The sequence below is a fragment of the Choloepus didactylus genome, chromosome 1 (assembly GCF_015220235.1).
Source record: "Choloepus didactylus isolate mChoDid1 chromosome 1, mChoDid1.pri, whole genome shotgun sequence".
NCBI lineage: Eukaryota > Metazoa > Chordata > Mammalia > Pilosa > Megalonychidae > Choloepus > Choloepus didactylus.
Window position 1 is genome coordinate 199,176,254 of NC_051307.1, and position 18,177 is coordinate 199,194,430.

Consider the following 18,177-nt stretch of genomic DNA (forward strand, 5'->3'; position numbering starts at 1 on the left):
CAGACCGGCCACAGGCAGACACCCACTCCTTCCTTCAGGGGCCCTTGTGCTACAGACCCTTCCCAGTCCAGCCCCTTGACCCCATCTAACCTGGGTCCTTTTACTTCCTCTCCCCTGCAGTAGGTAGGGATCCCTGCCACGACCTGGCCCTTATGTAGGAGGTGCTCAGGAAATGTCAGCCAAGAGGTAGGGTGGACGGTGGACAAGGCAGAAAAAAAAAAGGCCTGACTGGAGAGACTGCCCAAGAAGCCAGGAGGACAGAACAGAATGGGGCTGAGGGCAGTCTCTGTCTTCTTTGAGCCACCCAAGGTCCAGGGGGACTCCAGTTTGGCAAATTCCTACTACCACCTGAGTCGTGCCTGCCCCTTCCTGCCCTCTGTACCCCACCCCCACCTCCACCATTCTTTCCCCAAACCCCTGTCCAACCTCTATGAACTTCCTCACCTCCCAGGCTGGCCCTGTGGGGCGCTGGGGAAGGAGCCAGCATGGCCCATCACAGTCATGCCTGTGTTCCTGGCCCTTTGCCCTTGGCTGCCCAAGTAGTCCTCATTTGGCCAGTGCGGGCCTCGTTTTCTCCATCTGTAAAACAGAAGGATGAGGTACTCGCCTCAAGTTAAAGGAGAGGAATGATGTGAAGCAAGCCCAGGCCCTGGAATGAGGGCGCCTCTACCGGAGGATCTTGGAAGGCTTCCTGGAGTTGGGAACCAGCAGGGTTGTCTAAAGCCCCCAGGGATCTGCCTGTTGTTGAAGGTACAGCGCCCCCTATCTCTGGAGGTATTTCAGGTTTGTCTTCCCACTCTCTGATACCCGCTCCCCTCACACCCCCATTCTGCTCTTCAAGCAGAAGCTCAAAAGTGGTTCTTCGATCTCTCTCTAAAGAGATTAGAAAAGCACCTGACACGTGGTAAGCTCTACGTGGTCGTCGTTGTGTTTGCTGTTATTACTTGTTGAAGGATCGTGGCCGACCAGACAGTGCCGGCGCCACACGGCCCGCAGTCCCTTCCCCCGTCCCGCGGGCCTGTTCCTCGCGAGAATGGTGGTAACTCCAGCCACACGGATTGCGTCCTCGGAGGAACTAGGACCAGGGAAAATCTGGACTCCCAGATCGCTACCCTGGTTCCCGCGGCTCAGACAGGCCGCTTGCGAGGCACCGGTGGGGGCGCGGCCTGCGGGGGGCGGGGCTGCGAGGCGCCCTCCGGGGCCGCCCTGACCTCGGGCTCCTCCTTCCGCCCGCTCCCCGCCCTTCTCTCTGTCCCGGGAGAGGCGGGGCGGCGGCGGTGGCTGGCCGGGAGGAGGAGGAGGAACCAGCGGGCTTGGGTGGCTCAGCGCGGCGGGGGCAGGAGCAGCGAACTTCCCCCAGTACTACCGCGCCGCGCCGCTCCGCCCCAGAGTAACGCCCTCCGCCCATGGGCCTGGCGGAGGGCAGACGGCGGGCGGCGCGGAGGAGGCGGTGGCGGCAGGTGGCGCGCAGCGAGGCCGGAGCCGGGTCGGGCCATGGCCGCCTCGGAGCGGCTGTACGAGTTGTGGCTGCTGTACTATGCGCAGGTGAGCACGCCCCGCCCCGCGCCGGCAGTGCCCCAGCTCCACGCGTCCCGCGCCTGCTGCACCTGTGCCGGGTGCCGCCGGGACCGCGTACATTCGCGCGCTCGCCGGGTGCGCTCGGGCTCCGCACATGTTTGCGCCGCCGGCCGGCCGGGTGCCCCTGGCACTAACACCTAGGGGACAACCCTCAAGGGCGCTCACCCACGGGAGCCCCTCAGGCGGGGGCTGTCCAACCTGAATGGTGCTCGAGGAGAGGGGGCTAGGCTGGCATGGCCCGGCACTTCCCCCTTTTACAGATAAGGAGACTGAGGTCCGGAGAAAATGAAAGAAGGATTGGGAAGGGAAAAGGAGACTCAGTTTGCATTTGAGCTGCCCCTTCTGTGGGCGCGACCCGCTGGGTGGTCGTGGCCGATGGGTCTGAAGGTAGGCTGCGGGTCCTAGCAGGCGGTGAGTGATAAACTCCTTTCAGACTTGGGGCGGCCCCACCCGCCGTGCTGAGAATTGGACTTAGGACCCCTCCAGGAGCCAGAAGAAAGTTTTACCACAGATGCTGAGAATGGAGATTGGGGGTTGAGACCAGGAAAAATGTTTGAGAGGGACAGAGGGAGCTCCTGGGTTCCCCATCCCTGACCACTTTAGTTGACCTCAGAAGGTGACCCGGGTCTCCCCACAGGGCCAATAACCTGGTGTTGCCCAAATTCTATGTCTCACACACATTGGCCCCCACTTTCCTTCTGTGCCCACAGCAGGGAGGGATCTTAGGGTCACACCCAACCCTCCCCAGCCTCACCCAGCACCAACCTGCCTCTCTACACCTGCCTGGCATCATGCTCCTGGCTCAGGTGTGCCCTGGGCACAATGGGCCATTGTGTGCTAAGGATTGGTTCGTCACTGGGGGAAGTTCATGCTCAGACCAGCTGTCCCTTCCTGAAGAGGCTGGCCTGGGGCCCCTGGGACCTGGAGTCCAGGCCATAAGAGTCACAGCCTCTTTAGTCCACTCAGGTTGTAAGAGGTCCAGTGTGTGAAGGAGAGTGACCCAGGACAAGCTTTGTGTACTTCTGAGCCTCGCTTCCCTCAGGGGTGGCCTGGGCTCTGCAGAGAAGCAGTAAATATGGCTGGTCCAAGCCAGAGAAGGCTCCCGCTTTCCTGGCCCCATTGGGCCCCATGACCCCACCCTCTCTATCTTCGTCTCCAAGAGTCCGTCCTTATGAAGGGGCAAAGGGTCCCAGAAGGAAATCTGGCAGTGGGCAGTTCCTTGGAACTCAGTTTCTTCACCTGTGACCAAGGGAAGGGGGTTGACCCAGGTGATAAGTCTGAGGAATGTTAGTGGTGGACCTTCAGGCTGGGTGACATGCTTCTGGGGGGTGGGGGGAGGTAGGTAGCATCTTGGTTGTCTTGGTTCAATCCCTTAGGACTACCTGCAGCACGGTTCCCTCCAGCTACCCCTTCTAACTGGGCTCTGCACCTGGGCAGCCCCTCTACCCCCTCAAGAGGTGTTTAGCACTGACACCTATGCTGAGTCCGCCCCCACACCCCAGCTGCTCACCTTGCTGGGCAGGTATGGAGCACAGGCTGGCCAGTTGTGGCCTTGGAAGCCTGGGCAGGCAGGGACAGCCTGGAGCCAGGCAAACAAATCCAGGATGTGAGCGCAAACCGGAGAGCCGGGCGGGGCCAGGCCGCCTGGGGAGAGGAAACGCCGGTCAGCCTCCCAGCACTGCCTTCCTGCCCGCCTGGTCCTGCTCCTGGAACACTGTCCCCACCCTCTGTGCTGGGCTCCCGGGGAAGGGTGGCTTGGCCCAATAGTAAGCTCCACTAGGTGCCTTTTGTTGGGGAGGGAGAATGCAAGGTAAAGAAGAGAGCTGATAGAAGGTGTTAAAAGACCCCAGAGCAGGCCCGCCAGGCAGCCAGAGCCTCTGCGAACACCTGTACCCCTCCCTTCAGCAGTGAGAGCTGACATCAGCTGGCAAACCTGTTTCCCCAGTCTGGGCCTGGGCGGGTGGGCGGAGACCCCAGGGAGCTCCCGACTTCCTGCCCTTCCTCTCCCCTCACCGACTGTGAGTTCAGACCCGCCTACCTCCTACCCCTGCCTCTTGGGCCCTGATCAGCTGGGGAGTGGGAGTGGGTTGGTAGGGGGGGTTCAGGCAAAGGTAAGGAGGGGGCTGTCAGGTGGGAAGCTACTGAGGTAAGGAGGGAGAGAGGGGCCGCAGTGCCCCCTGGACATCACTTTGCAGAGCCTCTTGGGGCACTGGAGAAACCAAGGCAGGGACATGCCAAGGTCATCAGACGAGTTTGAGGCCAAGTCAGGCAGGGCTCTGGCCAGCCTCCATCGTGTTGTGTTCCTTTACCCAGGAAAGGTTTCGTCCTGTGGGCAGGAAGCCTCAGGTGGGTCTCCACCCTGGGATGGTGCAGGCTGTTTTCCTTTGCCTGGAGCCCCCTTGCTCCCATTTGAGGAGGCTTCCTTCTCTGTTCCCCCCTAGACTGAGCTGGACCACAGCTCAGGCATGCCCCCATTTTAACCTTCATTGTGCTTGCCACTCCTCAGTTTCTCCGGCACCTTGCCTTCAGTAGGTGCTCCTCGGGTATTTGCTGAATAAGTGGATGGAGAAGATGGCCTTCGTGGCAGTGACCAATCAGGGAAGTCATCCCAGAGGAGGCTGATTTTGAGTTCGGTCTTGAAAGCTGAGGGGATGGAAACAGCAAGAGCAAGCACATGGCAGTCAGAAATACCAGAGCAAGTTGTCTGGAGTCAGGGGGAGGGGAGAGGTAGCCAAGGAGGCCTGGTGGATGAGTGGGGACATGCCTAGAGTACCCTCAATGCATTGGGACTTCCCCAGGGAGGGTGTGAAGGGGCAGGGTGTAGCAGGGAGGTGAGAGGATAAGAAAACTGGGTACAGTACCCACTAGGCTGGTAATTGGGTGTCAAGTAAAAGTTATACAAAATCGCATGCAAATGATGGCCCCTTTTCTGGCTGGTGCAGGGGTGTTGCTCAACAGCTTCCCAATGAAAGGAGGTATTGAGGGGCACAGAGAGCTGAGGGGGCTCAGAGTCACAAAGGTTAGGGTAGGGCAAGCACTCAGGTTACAGGTGGAGTGCCCAGGCTGAATTCACCCATCTCTCCAATTACGCCCCTGAGGGCTCAGCAGTTCCCAAGGAGGTCAGGTCCAGAACTGGGGTTGACTTTGCATCGTGCCCCTAGTCCTTTTCCCTTGCCCGCTGAGCTCTTCTGCCTCATGGAAACCTTGGCCAGGTCCTCTGTTCCTTCCAGGACCTTACCTGGGTCATATTCCCTTTTGGGCCTCAGTTTACCCTCTTGGAATGGGAGAATGGAAGGTGGAGTGGCCTCTTGGGTGCTTGATCAGGAGGGGTTTCCTCCTCCTGCCTCCATTACCAGCCAACTGAAGGGGGTGTGCAGAGGTGATGGGGAGATTAGCACAGAGCCCAAGGTTGGGGGAGGGTCTGGTAATCCTTGGAGTTGTCATGGCAACTGGGGAACTGACGGGTAAGTGTGGGGTCCCCATGGAAACAGGGTTGGTTACTATGGGGACCCTGGAAGGAAATCCCGTTTCCATAGTAATAGGACAAGGAGAGTTTAAAGCCCTGGAGGTTGTTATGGAGACCAAGAAGTCCTCCCCTTTCATGACCCCGCTCCCCAGGTGAAGATGTAAGGCTGGCCCCAAGCACTCAGACCACCATCTTCAGTGCCCCTGCCCCTGGCAAAGTCCCCGTCTTTCTGCCTCATCCCATGGCTCGAGATCCTCCCATGGCTCTTGTCCTTGCGATGTAGTCAGAAACCACCTTCGACTTGACATTGCCTCCCTCTCTGGATGCTGAGCAGAGAGGTCCCAAGGCCTGGGAGGGGCCATCCAGAACAGACCCCACCCCACCCTGTCGCATTTCTGCTTGCCTATTCCTGGAGATGGGGCACTCACTACCACCCAGGCAGCTCTGACTGGGGGGAGTCACCCACTATTGAGCTGCCATCTACTCTAACTACCCCACCAGTTAGAGGCCCACCAGAATACTTTGCCTGGGACAGCTGTCTAGGGAGTGGCCCATGAGACCTCACCTGTGATGATGAGCCAAGGTCTGCTACTTACCTGTCACTCACAGAGGTGAGTGGGTAGGAGATGATTGCCCCAGAATGCTGAGGGCTTGGAAAGGTGAGAGCCCCTGGATTTGGGGGCAGAGCGCCCATTCACTTCACCCTTACCATGTGCTAGGTGGGTGTAACTTGAGGACTTTTACCCTCTAAGAAAAGAGATGGTTCTAAAGAGGTAGCCAAGACTCAAAGAGGTTAAGTAACAAGCTGTTAAGTATTAGAACCAGGACTGAACTCCAGAACCCAGGCCCTCAACCAGTGAGTCCATTCTGGCAACACCAACTCCTGAGAGCTCCCTGGACACCAGACAGGGGTGGGTCTTAGGAAGGGTGCTGGTACTTGTTGGGGGGTGGGGGGTATTTAGGCAACGGAAACATGGAAAGCAAAGCAGGTGTAGGTTGGGTGGGGGTAAGGGGCACAACAAGTAGAGCCCTTGGAACAGGGCATAGGTGGGTTTGGGGTGTCAAGGCTGGAGATGATTGGGGACCACCCATGCAGGGCCTTCAAGGCTGGGGAGAAGCTGGGGGCTTGCTTTAAAGATGGGCGCTTGTGTTAGGGCAGGTGGCTGGCTGATCAGGCAGTGAAGGTGCCTGATGTCTACTGAACATCCACTGTGTGCCAGGCGCTGTTTAAAAGCTTTTCAGGTATTGCCCCATTATAAACCCACAGGTGAGATGGTGATGAGGTTGGGGCAGGGGAATGAGGCAAGACCTGGGCTCTGAGGTGAGGCACAAGGCAGGCCAGGGCTGACATCAGGCCTGAAGCAGGGCAGTTAGGGTCTGGGGGCAGCACGGTCAGGGCCTGCTTGGCTATTAGTTCTTTAACAGCTCAGTAAATCCACGGCCTGTGGTCCTTGTCCCCCTGGCAGAAAGCCTCCCTCCCCCCACCATGGCTGCCTGCCCCTTCCTGGGTTACCTCAGAGTTCAGGGGAAATGGCAATCCAGGGACTGTTCAGGCTGACCCGGCGCTTAGAGCCCTGCCCGCCCACCCCCTGCCCAGTGCCCATGCCTCCCATGAGTATTCTCTGAATGCCCTCAGGTCTATTTGGGCACGGGTGTGGGGGCCCTATAGAGCTGACGTGAGACCTCTCCTCCCCAACCCCCTCCAATATGCACAACCCTCCACTTACTTGTGGGCCCAGGGCCTTTGAGGAGAGCTTGTCAAGTATGGTTGCTCCTAACCTGCCCACGGGGAAGCGGTGGGGTTGGGACCCTCCCCAGTCGGATTGGGGTAGGGGCTGGGCCAGCCCTGCCTGCTCTTCCTGCTCCGAACTGGCAAGGGAGAAGGGAGCCAGCTGAGCCAGAGCCTCTGACAGGGGCATGGGGAGCCCAAGCACCACAGCCATCCTTTCCCAGCTCTGGACTCCACACGCAGCACTGCCACATGCTCACAGACCCTTGCCCTGCTCTGCCTCCTGGCCCCTACTCCAGAAGGGATTCCTGTACCCCCTAGCACTGCAGCCTTAAGCCACCAGGCTCTGGTCAGAGCTGGGCCGAGGCCTCCCAGGGAGAAGAGGGGAGACCCACAGAGGTAGGACAAGCAGCTACCCCCACCCCACCCAACGCTGTACTTTACAAACCCTTCCTGCCCCCTCCAGAGCCCACAACGCCTGCCTTGATTGCCCCAGCCCTGAACCCAGATCAGCCTAGACCTGCTGGAATTTTGCAGGACTGGGTGGGCTGCAGGTGTGGAATCGAGAGTGTGCCCAGTCTGAGGGCACCACGTGGTAAGGGAAGGACAGATCCAGGTGCTGGCCACAAGGAGTGTAGGGTAGGAGGTTCCTGCAGAATTGTCAAAAGCCTAAGTCACAGAGGGGATGGGGGTAGGTGGGCAGAGGTTTGGACAAGAGGACGTGAATCCTAGAAGGGGAGAGGTGGGTAGGCTGGAGAAGCAGGCCCTGATTGGATTAGGGGTCTTGAATGCCAGGCCCAGATGTTGGGTCTTTATCCCATATTGGGAAGAGGGAGGGATATGAAGTGATTGAGGTTTTCAGATGTTCAGCAAGCTGCAGCCAGTGAAAACGGCCTACATTTTGGGTGAGAGATGACTGTGGTTTGACTGAGGGTTGTTTAGGGGTAGAAGAGGGGAGGATGTTGTTGGACATTCTTTGAGGGTCACTGAGGCAAGGGTCAAAGATCACATGGTCAGTTTGGGTGGGCAGGCTGGCTAGCAAGAACAGAGGTCTGGCTTTCGGCATCTCGAAGGTGCAGCGGAAGCTGTGGTAGTGGATGAAGGGTCCTCTTGGGGGCCTCCATTTCCCCATCTGTAATGGGAAGGGATCAGAAGAAATGGTCCAGGAGCCCTGGCCAGCTCTGGTTTTTCAGAGCTGGGCATTTTGGTTGCCTTGCTGACTGGTGGGGAGGAGAGGTGTGGACAGAGGGAGGGGAGCAGGGGGGCTGCCAGCAGCAGAGAGTGGAGGTGACTGACAGAGAAATGTCGTAGTGATGTGGGCTAGCACCTTGGCGCCCCTGGCGGGGTTGCCTGGGCCTCTGATCTCTGCCAAAACATGCAAGGAAGGTGCCAATCACAGGGTGAAGAGCTGCCTGCCTGGGTTTCTCATGGGCCTGGCCTGGGTCTGCAGAGGCTAGACACCCCCACCCCTGGGGCCCATCAGGCCTGGCCCTGTGGTCTGGGGCCCACAGGAGGCAATGATTAGCCATCCATTCAAAGGTATTTCTGGAGGTCTTTGGACATGAGGGTCATGACACCTGGAAGGCATCCTCAGGCCTTTGGGTACTGACTATGCTGTGTCCCTTGCCCCATCACCCTTCTCCAGCTTAGACCCTGCCCCACTTCTCAGACCCAGGGAAAGAAAATTGCCATATGGGCTCAAACAGTTGGGATGGGGGCTCCAAATGGTTCCAGGACAGTGGGTGGAGGGAGAGAGGAGCTCATGTCCAACCCAGGACTCACCCCCATGCTCTGAGAGGGGCTTAAAGGTTAGGGCAGGTTAGGGCCCCTGACCTCCAGGCTCAGCTCTCCTGCCTGTAAGGCTAGCCTCTGACCCTCAAATCCCACCCAGGATATGGTGGCCCCACCCCTTTATGCTCCAGGCCCCGCCTCTTTGAGCTCCAAGCCCTGCCCCCAGTGCTAGGTCCTCACAGCCTCCCTCTAAGGGCCTCAGGGGCCCCCCCTCATCCCTGCGGTCTGCCGGGAGGAAGCGGCTCCCCTCCCCCTCCATGACTCTGCGCTTCCTGCCCCAGCTGGGGCAGGAGGGGACGTTTCCCCTACACACCGAAGTTTCCCTGGCAGCACCCAGGCTTGGGCACAGCCGTTGCCCCTCTGGCCCATGGAACCAGCTCTAGGGCCGGGGGTCCAGGTAACCTGTATAGGCGGGCAGAGGTTCCTAGGGCAAGGCAGGGCGTCCTGCCAGGATGCTCAGCCTTTACGTATGTTGAGGTGTGGTGGGGAGAGGGTTGTTGTGCGTGTGCATGGGTCTGTCTGACCAGTGGTGCACGTGCATCCTGGGATCTGCAGTCAAGAAAGGTTTCCTGGAGGCCATGGCTGCTGAGCTGGGAGAAGGTGGCAGGCGAGGTCCCTGACCAAGACTTTGGGTACAGGGTGGCTGGTGTTTGGGAGACATTCTTCTACCCCAGCACCGGTGTGGGCCACAGCCACACCCCAAGCACAGTGTATACTCAGGCCCCTCCCCTGCCCAAGAAAAGGCCTACCTGAATCTCCAAGGGTTAGGGAGGTGAGAGCAGAAGGTGGGAGAAGCAGATGAGGAGTCTGGAAGGAGTGGTCAATACATAGCACAATCCCCTGTGCTGACCTTTCAACTTCCTGTCCCTCCCCCCCACCCCCTCCCCTCTGCCTCCAATAGTTGTGTGCTCCTGTGTCCACCTCCATTCACTCTCCACCTCTGTCCACACACCCCTGTCCCTCCCTGCCCGCTGCACACTCACCCCCACCGCCATCCCCCAAATCCCTTCACTTGCAGAAGGACCTGGGCTACCTGCAGCAGTGGCTGAAGGCCTTTGTAGGAGCCTTCGAAAAGAGCATCTCGCTGTCCTCGCTGGAACCCCGCAGGTGAGGCTGGAACTGCACAGAGGGCGGGGCCAGGGCAGGGAGATTATGGGGATCCCCAGTGCCCCAGTAACCCCCCTCCCTGCAGGCCGGAGGAGGCAGGTGCTGAGGTGCCACTGCTGCCCCTGGATACACTGCATGTGCTGGCCGAGCAGCTAAACCAGGAGGACCTGGAACAAGCCCTGCTGCTGCTCAAACTCTTCATCCTCCTCTGCAGGTGGGTCCCTGCTGTCCACTCCCAGGTGGGTAGTGTGGAACCTGGGGCCTGGGGGTGTGGGGTGCATCACCACAACCTCCTCTGCCATGCATTCCCCCAGGAACCTAGAAAATGTGGCAGCAGGCTGGGGACAGGTGCTGGTGCCCCGGGTGCTGGTGCTGCTGACCGGGCTGGTGGCTGAGGTGAGGTGGGCTCTACTTGGGGGGGGTGGGGACGGTAGACGAGAGCCGTGGCCAGGCTAACCACCCCTCCATTCCCTCTCTCTCCACCTATAGCTGAAGGAACCCCCACCTCTGCAGGAGGGCCGTGGGCCCCAGCTGGAGAGCGTGGCCTTGCATGCCCTGCTCCTCTGCGAGGGCCTCTTCGACCCCTACCAGATCTGGCGGCGCCAGCATCGCGGGTGAGACTCAGCCTGCTGGCAGGGAGTGACAAGACACAGGCAGGAATTGAGGAGGAGGCTAGAATGCCCAAGAAGGGGTGAGAGTCAGGCTGTTGGATTGTAAATGCCTGGCCTCACCTCCAGCCCCTGTCTTCCCCTGCCACCACCAGGGAAGTCATCAGCTCCAAGGAGAAGAGCAAATACAAGTTCCCTCCAGCCTCTTTGCCCCATGAATTCAGCGCCTTCTTCAGAGGTCAGGCCCTGCCCTTGCCCCACCCAGCCCTACCTGATCCCACCCCCAACTTGGGTCCCTCCCTCTCTGATCCTACAAGCAGGATGGGACTAGGGCACTGGGGGTATACACTGGGCTGGAAGAGCCACAGAAATTTGAGGGGCCCCTGAAGGCCAAGTAGGTGTTCAGGGGCAGAGAGGAAGGAAGGGCATGCCTGGGCAAAGGGAGAGCTCCTCTCCTGGTCTGCAGTGAGGCCTCTCATTAGACGCAGGAGCAGGGTGGAGGGTCCGTCTCCCCACCCATCTTGGTCAGCCTCGATTTCCTGTCTTGCTTCCCTCCCTTCTCCTGGATTTTCCCAGCAACTTGTGTCTCGCTCTGATCTGGAACCATCTTAAAACTCCCTAGTCCAATCCCTCTGCCGTGAAGTGTCCACCCAGTGTCCACTCTTCCTCCGGACAATGTTTACACCCTATATCTCCTCCTCCTGCCCTATCCTCCCACCAGCTCCTGGAGGACATCTCTGGCCACTTGTTTTACATGGTGACTCTCCTTTCCTGGGTCCCCTCTCTCTTCTCTCCCTGGGGCATCTTTCCTCCTGGAACTGTCACCCAACTCCAGACTTTTGGCAGGTCCGTGGAGCATCACAGAGACACTTAGATACCTCGTATCTGGAAGGACCATCACCTTCCCATGGCCCTGCCCGCCCCCGCCAGAAAACATCCTGTACTCTGAACCCATTGCAAGGCTTGGCAGTTCCCCTCCAAGAAGGGGGCCAAATTGGCCTCATCTCTCATTCACCCTTACCCCGTTCTCTCTCCCCAGCTCCATCTTGAGCAACCTGTCTACGTCCTCCCCACAGCCAGGGTGCTCTTCTTTGAACAAACTGGATTTTGTTACTCCCACTTTAAATCCCTCAATGGTGGCTTGTCGCCCTCAGGATCAAATCCTGCACCTCCCCACAGCCTTCCTCCCCAGCCCCGCTTGCTCTCTGCCCTCTGGCCAGGCTCCTGTCCTCTCATTCCTAAATATAACTAGCTATCCCACCTCTGTTATCCCCCATCCTGTTCCCTCTCCCTTCACAGGCCAACTGCATTCTCACCCCAAGAGCCCCATCCCCAGGGAGGCTCACCCCCACCCCACCCCACCCCACCCCACCCGAGTCAAGTCAACCTTGCTCTCGGCCCTCCCCTCCACCCACAGGACTCACGGCTGGCCCCCTCTGCTATCTGGGTTTCAGTCTGTGGCCTGGCCTCCTGTCCAGCTTTGCTGGAGCCCAGCCAGATGTGCCTCCCACACATGAGACTGCAAAAGTCCCTAGAAGTCCCAGCAGGGGCACAGTGGGGGAGGGAGACCATCTGTGTAGTAGACACAGCAGCGTCCCCATAACAGTTCCAACCGTCACAGGGGCAGAGGGAGCAAGAGATTTGCATCTGAGAAACAACCCTGGTCACTGTGGGAAATAGGCAGGGGGATGTGTTCACCCTGAAGCCCCTACTTTAGGGCTTAAGGATCTGGGGAGCTGGTTAGGTGCTCAGGGCAGGGTCCCATCCCCCTCAGGCCCCCAGAGAAGGGCCGTATTCCCCTTAAACCCACCCTCCACTCCACCCAGGGCAAGGCCAGGTCTGTCCTCAGACTGGGTCTCCCGGCCCTGTTACTTGGCTCAGGCATCCCACCCCCCCACTCACCCCCAGGGTGCCTACCTCTCGTGCAGTCCCCAGTTCCACATCCCTGCAGTCTTAGTGACATCACTCTGCCTTTCCCTCTCCCCTCCCCCTCTATGCGCCTATCCAGAGAGCCTGCAGGATGCAATTCACTTGCCTCCAGTGCTGCTTTTGCGTCTCATCCACCTGTTTGGTGCCATCCTTGTAGGAGGGAAGGTAGGCCAGGACGGGTTTGGCAGCCTTGAGTTCTCTCTGCTGGGTGAGCCCCTCACCCACTGCCCTTCTCTACCCATACCTGCAGGAGAACGGGCAGATGGCTGTAAGTGCCGGCTCTGTGCAGGGCCTGCTGGGTGTGGTGCGGGGCTGGGGCTGTCGGCCAACCCAGGACCCCTGCCTCGTGCCGCTGGCACTAGAGGCTCTGGTGGGTGCAGTACACGTCCTGCATGCCAGCCGTGCACCCCCCCGTGGGTCAGAGCTCCGCGCTCTGCTCGAGGGCTACTTCCGCGTCCTTAATGCCGACTGGCCAGCTGGTCCCAACTCAGGCCCTGAAGAGGCCCTCATCTCCCTGCGGGTCCGCATGCTTGGTGAGTGTGGGCTCCCAGGCTCTTGGGGAGGGGAGACCAGGAGGGAAAGAGTCATATGAAGATGGCAAGGCTAGAAGGGGCAGCCTGGGAAAGAAGCTTTAGGGTCCAGCAGTGCTGGGAGGGGGATAGGGTAGGACCTGACCCTTGACCTCTCCACAGATACCATCCCCATGATGCTGGCCTGCGAGGACCGGCCGGTGCTGCAAGCTACCTTCCTCAGCAACAACTGCTTTGAACACCTCATTCGCCTCATCCAGAACAGCAAGGTGAGCACAGCCCAGGCAGGGGCAGAGAGACGGGAGCTCAGAGGCCAGGGGAACCATGTGTGGGTGCCGAGTGGCTGCTAAGCTCAGGTGGACCAGACCAGGATGGAAGTTCACAGCCACCAGCATGGCCTGCAGTTCAGCGGGAGCACTTGGGGCAGTGAGAGCACAAGGGCCTGTCCCCCTAGGGCTTGCCTGGGGCTCAGGATGGCTCTGTACGGCAAGGGAGTGGGATGCTATGAAAGGAGGGGAGCTGCCCTGGGCCCTCGTTTCCTTAGTACTGGCGCAGGAGGAAGGCTCAGCTGCCTTTGGGTGCATCGCCTACTCCTGCCCACTCACCCAACCTCCCGACTGCTTGTCTGAGGAGGGTGTGGGTGGCTCAGCTTCTCTACCTTTCCCTAGTACCTGGTCGGGGCACTTGGCCTGGAGCTCAAGGTGCACACTTCCATCTGGGGCAGAGCCGTAGCAGCTGCCCTAGGTCCTGCTCTAACCCCACCCTCCCCCATCTCCCTCCTCTTCTCTCTCCTCTGCCCCCTCCACCCTGTGCCTCCCCCCACCCCCCCACCTCCCCACAGCTGTACGTGCAGGCCCGGGCACCCCCTGAGGGGGACAGTGACCTGGCTACCCGGTTACTGACTGAGCCCGATGTCCAGAAGGTACCACCCTGGGGCTGGCCTCCTCAGGCACCCACCTCCCTGGGGCACCCACTCCCTTGTGCATCCACCCCCTGGGGCTCCCTTGCTGAGCCCGTTCTGCACTATGGAAGAGGGGATGAGTGGATGTGGGTAAGGCCTGGTATGGCCTGACGAGGGGAGTGGGTCCCCCATGCTGTCTCACTCTCCTTGCAAGTCCTCGTTCTAGGGCCTGGGGCAGGAGGGGTCTGTTCTCTGCCTGGTGTTGGTATTGGGAACTGGGGTTTGGTTGTACCAAGCTGGAAGGAACCTTCGAACTTTAGCCACCCACCCCGATTTCTCAGAAGGGGAAACCAAAGCCCAGATACTCAGGAATTAGGATGTAGTCACTCATAGAGAACAGGGTCCCCCATGTGAAGGAACCATTTCTTTCTGTGGATTCTCACACTTGCCCAAAGTAGATCACTGGGTGCCTCCTATTCCCCAGTCCACTCCCTGCCTCACCCTACGTGGGGGCTATAGGAGGCTGCAGGGTAACAGTTTGGGGGCCTCACAGGGGGTACCAACTCCTGGGCCCTGACACAGCTCCCACCCTGACTTTGTCTTCATGACACTCATGGCCCTATGTGTCCATTGCACTTGGCCTTTGTTCTGAGAGGCTGCATGTCTGTTCTGTTGTGTACAAAGCAGGCAGGGCAGGGGTGACACCCCTTTGTTTTTACAAATGAGGAAACTGAGGCCTGGATTGGGAGAAGAAAGTTGCCTGGGGCACTTGGGAGGGCCCCCACAGGGCTGAAATATGGCCTACCACCTGCTGACAAACTGCCCGAGCCCTCCCAACCCCTCCGTTCCTCATGCTGGTGCAGGGTGAGTGAGCAGCAGTTCCCAGACCCATAGGCTTAGCAAGGGTGAGCCTCAGTGTCCCCATTTGGATTTGGGTGACAGGGTAGGACTCAAAGGTCTCGAAGGTTCTTTTGTTTCTTCAAATCCTGTGATTGATTGTCCCTAAATTCATCAACCCTCTGTCAATCTCTCAATCATCATGGGTGACGGGCACTTGCTGGTCTGCCTGCTCATGAGTGTAGCTTGGGTGGGGATGGGTGGGGACTGGGGCCTATAGCCTGCCAGAGAATGGTGGGGTGAGCTGGGGGGTGCAGCGAGAATGCTCTCTGTTCATGTGTCCCATTGAGGCCCTTTCCCAGCCTTGCTCTCTTCCCTGGCCTCTTTGTTGGAGTGGGCCTTGCTCGCAGAGACCCTGGGGTCAGGAGAGGTCACAGAAGTTGGGGCGAGAAGCAGAGGTCCCGGTGCCCAGCACAGTTGCTGATCTGTTCCCACATCCTCAGGGTCCCCAGGCAGCTTTGCTGCCTGCCTTGGGCATGTGTTCCTGGTCCTGCATCCTTCTTACTGCAGGGTGCTAGCAGCTGTGTCACCCTGGCACCTGATTTTCCTGATCGCCCCTCCCTACCCCAAGGTACTGGACCAGGACACAGATGCCATCACGGTCCATGTAGTCAGGGTGCTGACGTGCATCATGAGTGGCTCCCCCTCGGCCAAGGTGAGGATGCTGCGGTCTGGTTGCAGTAGGGCTGTGGGGAGGGAAGTAAGCTGACCACATCAGAACTGGCACAGTCAGTGACAGGAAGCACCCCGTTCCCTGGGGCAGAGCAGGTAGGCTGGGAGGTGACTATCCTGCCCTCCGGGGGTAGCTCAGTCCACTGGGCAGGCATGCTCAGTCCTAGTTGCTGGACAGCCTGGGTCACCACGAGGTGGAGGAAGGACCCTTGTGGGTTTCCCGTCATCTATAGCCTTTTTGCCGGGGACCTGTCCCACCTCCAGCCCCACCAGCACTGTGACCCAGAGGCAGAGCCAGGTGAGGCAGCCCTGAAAGACGATGCCCCTCCAGGGTTTCTGTGGGGTTGAGTTTGCCTTGGGGCCCACTGACGGTAGTATACTTGATATTCCCTTCTTCCCCACACCCCTGCCCAGGAAGTGTTTAAGGAGCGCATCGGCTACCCTCACCTGCGTGAGATCCTGCAGAGCCACGGTCCCCCCACCCACCGGCTGCTGCAAGAGCTGCTCAACATGGTGAGGACGGGGACTGGGGGTCAGGGTCCCGGGGGCAGTCAGGACTGGGTCAGGGCCACCATGGAAGGGGTACGCTCCACCTTGGGGGACCATGTCAACTGTGGTCAGTATACAGTGTGACCTGTGGCTCAATCACTCTTGTTGGTGTCACTGGGGTGAGGATTCTGATGCCTGTTAGTGAGCATATGGGGTGGGGGTGGAGGTTGGCCTCTGACTTCTGGAGCCTCAAACACAACCTGTGAGGAGCATGGGGTGGCATGTGTTGCTTTCCCATGTATGTCAAGGCAGGAAGTCCCACTGTTGACAGGCTGACCTGTTTGCTGCCTCCCTTGCCTGGGGACTGCCACACTATCACGTTCTCTCCACCTGCAGGCTGTGGAGGGAGACCACAGCATCTGCCCACCACCACCAATCCGCAATGAGCAGCCGGTGCTGGTGCTGATGCAGTGGCTGCCGGCGTTGCCCACGGCCGAGCTGCGGCTCTTCCTGGCACAACGCCTCTGGTGGCTCTGTGACAGCTGCCCTGCCAGCCGTGCCACCTGCGTGCAGGCAGGCCTGGTGGGCTGCCTGTTGGAGACCCTTGGCATGGGGCCGGCCCTGGGCGCCCGCTGCCAGGAGCAGCTATTGGCCTTGCTGCAAGCCCTGGGCCGTGTGTCCCTGAGGCCCTTGGAGCTGCGTCGCCTGCTGCACCCTCCACCGGGGCAGGACTCAGAGCTAGGCAAAGCTGAGGCTGGGAATGCCCGGCATGCAGGTGCCATCATCCGGGCATTGTCGGGCATGACCCGGCACCGGGGTCCCACATGCGCTTTGCACTACTTTGACCTCACGCCCAGCATGGCGGGCATCATGGTGCCCCCTGTGCAGCGCTGGCCTGGACCTGGCTTCACCTTCCACGCCTGGCTCTGTCTGCACCCCACAGCCGCAGCGCCTGCCCCCGCCCGGCCACTCCAGCGAAAGCAGCTGTACAGGTGGGTGATGCCAGGGGCCAGGGGCTGGGGGCACAGTGCCAGGGTGAGCAGAACAGGTGGGCATAACCAGCTTAGTCTGTCCCCAGTTTCTTCACCAGTGGCGGCTCAGGGTTTGAGGCCTTCTTCACGGCAGCGGGGACGCTGGTGGTGGCCGTGTGTACCCGGAAGGAGTACCTAACCATGAGCTTGCCTGAAGTGTCCTTCGCTGACTCCGTCTGGGTGAGCCCCCACCCTTCTCTTGTGGCCCAGGGGGTGGGAGACACCAAGCCCAACTCACGGCCTGACGTGGACTCTGTTCTAGCACTGTGTGGCCATCGTCCATGTGCCTGGGCGCCGGCCCTTCAGCCAGAACCTGGTCCATGTCTACAAAGATGGCCATCTGATTGAGACGGCGCCCCTTCGCTGCCCCTCCCTCAGCGAGGTGTGCCAGGAGGGGTTGGGGGAAGCCTTGGGGGTGGGGAGATCTGGAGCGGAGTGAGCAGGGTGGTGCCTGGACCCACCCCCAAGCCCCCAGGCCTCAGACCTCAGTCTCTGGGGTCTGTGCAGCTGTGTGGGTCCCCGCAAGGAACTGGATGTAGGTGGAGCCCCAGGCTTTGCTGTGACCTGACCACTCCCCCCACCCCGGCCCTGCAGCCTTTCTCCTCCTGCTGTATCGGCTCCGCTGGGCACCGCACAACGACCACCACCACGGGGCTGCCTGCACCACCAGTCCCCGCTACCCTGGCTCACACCCACCCCTCACTCACTCGCTCCCAGTCAGTCCCAGCCTCCACCAGCCTTGGCTGGGGGTCCGGGCTGGTGGCCCCCCTCCAGGAGGGCAGCATCAGCTCCACCCTTGCAGGCACACAGGACACGCGGTGGGGCAGCCCCACATCCCTGGAGGGGGAGCTGGGGGCCGTGGCCATCTTCCATGAAGCCCTGCAGGCGGCGCCTCTGCGGGCCCTGTGTTCCCTGGGTACGCAGCACTGTCCACCCTGCCCGCTCCAGCCCCTACCCCAGTGTCCCCAAGACCCAGGGGGTTTGGACTAGTAACGTGCCCAGGCCAGAAACATAGGGACCCAGGGGGAGAAGGTGTTCTGGGGGTCTGTCTCCTGGTCAAGCAGAGGAGATGCTGGCGGGCTCTGGATGGGGTCTGACTGGAGGCAAGCTGGGTCTGAAGCCCACTGCTCACTCCCCAGGGCCCAACGAGATGGCCCCCTTCAAGCCCGAGGGTGAACTGCATGAGCTCGGCACCAAGCTGCTCCTCCACTACTCACCTCAGGTGTGTGGGGTGGGGGCGGTTGGCTCCACCCTGCTACCTCCCTCTGGCCAGCACACTCTGCCTGCCTGCCCCATCCTCTATCTTACCCTTGTGGCCCCAAACTCCCAGGCCTGTAAGAACAACATCTGCCTGGACCTGTCCCCTGGCCAGGGGCTGGACGGCCGCCTGACAGGCCACAGGGTGGAGACCTGGGATGTGAAGGTGCGTGTGCTGCATGGGCAGTGTGT

At 60.1% G+C, this 18,177-nt stretch overlaps 2 protein-coding genes across 8 annotated transcripts in view; one reads left to right on the forward strand and one right to left on the reverse strand.

Annotated features, from left to right (window-relative positions):
* CCDC12 (coiled-coil domain containing 12) overlaps nucleotides 1-3,514 on the reverse strand; it is a 60,997-nt gene extending 57,483 nt beyond the window's left edge. Inside the window, exon 1 of the mRNA XM_037849567.1 lies at nucleotides 3,089-3,514. Coding sequence (XP_037705495.1) covers nucleotides 3,089-3,499 — 411 coding nt within the window. The 5' untranslated portion in view covers nucleotides 3,500-3,514. The remainder of the gene's footprint in view (nucleotides 1-3,088) is intronic.
* NBEAL2 (neurobeachin like 2) overlaps nucleotides 1,316-18,177 on the forward strand; it is a 29,474-nt gene continuing 12,612 nt past the window's right edge. Inside the window, exons 1-19 of one of the 7 annotated variants that reach the window (XM_037849503.1) lie at nucleotides 1,316-1,545; nucleotides 9,583-9,671; nucleotides 9,757-9,885; nucleotides 9,986-10,067; nucleotides 10,161-10,285; nucleotides 10,435-10,517; nucleotides 12,288-12,373; nucleotides 12,459-12,741; nucleotides 12,901-13,007; nucleotides 13,580-13,660; nucleotides 14,366-14,503; nucleotides 15,108-15,191; nucleotides 15,623-15,721; nucleotides 16,094-16,689; nucleotides 16,776-16,908; nucleotides 16,991-17,110; nucleotides 17,323-17,644; nucleotides 17,868-17,950; nucleotides 18,059-18,151. In XM_037849503.1, the coding sequence (XP_037705431.1) occupies nucleotides 1,495-1,545; nucleotides 9,583-9,671; nucleotides 9,757-9,885; nucleotides 9,986-10,067; nucleotides 10,161-10,285; nucleotides 10,435-10,517; nucleotides 12,288-12,373; nucleotides 12,459-12,741; nucleotides 12,901-13,007; nucleotides 13,580-13,660; nucleotides 14,366-14,503; nucleotides 15,108-15,191; nucleotides 15,623-15,721; nucleotides 16,094-16,689; nucleotides 16,776-16,908; nucleotides 16,991-17,110; nucleotides 17,323-17,644; nucleotides 17,868-17,950; nucleotides 18,059-18,151 (2,784 nt within the window). In that variant the 5' untranslated portion in view covers nucleotides 1,316-1,494. Of the gene's footprint in view, nucleotides 1,546-8,858; nucleotides 8,962-9,582; nucleotides 9,672-9,756; nucleotides 9,886-9,985; nucleotides 10,068-10,160; nucleotides 10,286-10,434; nucleotides 10,518-12,287; nucleotides 12,374-12,458; nucleotides 12,742-12,900; nucleotides 13,008-13,579; nucleotides 13,661-13,755; nucleotides 13,790-14,365; nucleotides 14,504-15,107; nucleotides 15,192-15,622; nucleotides 15,722-16,093; nucleotides 16,690-16,775; nucleotides 16,909-16,990; nucleotides 17,111-17,322; nucleotides 17,645-17,867; nucleotides 17,951-18,058; nucleotides 18,152-18,177 lie in introns of those variants that run through there. The other 6 variants (XM_037849520.1, XM_037849512.1, XM_037849530.1 and 3 more) reach the window with 6 other exon arrangements.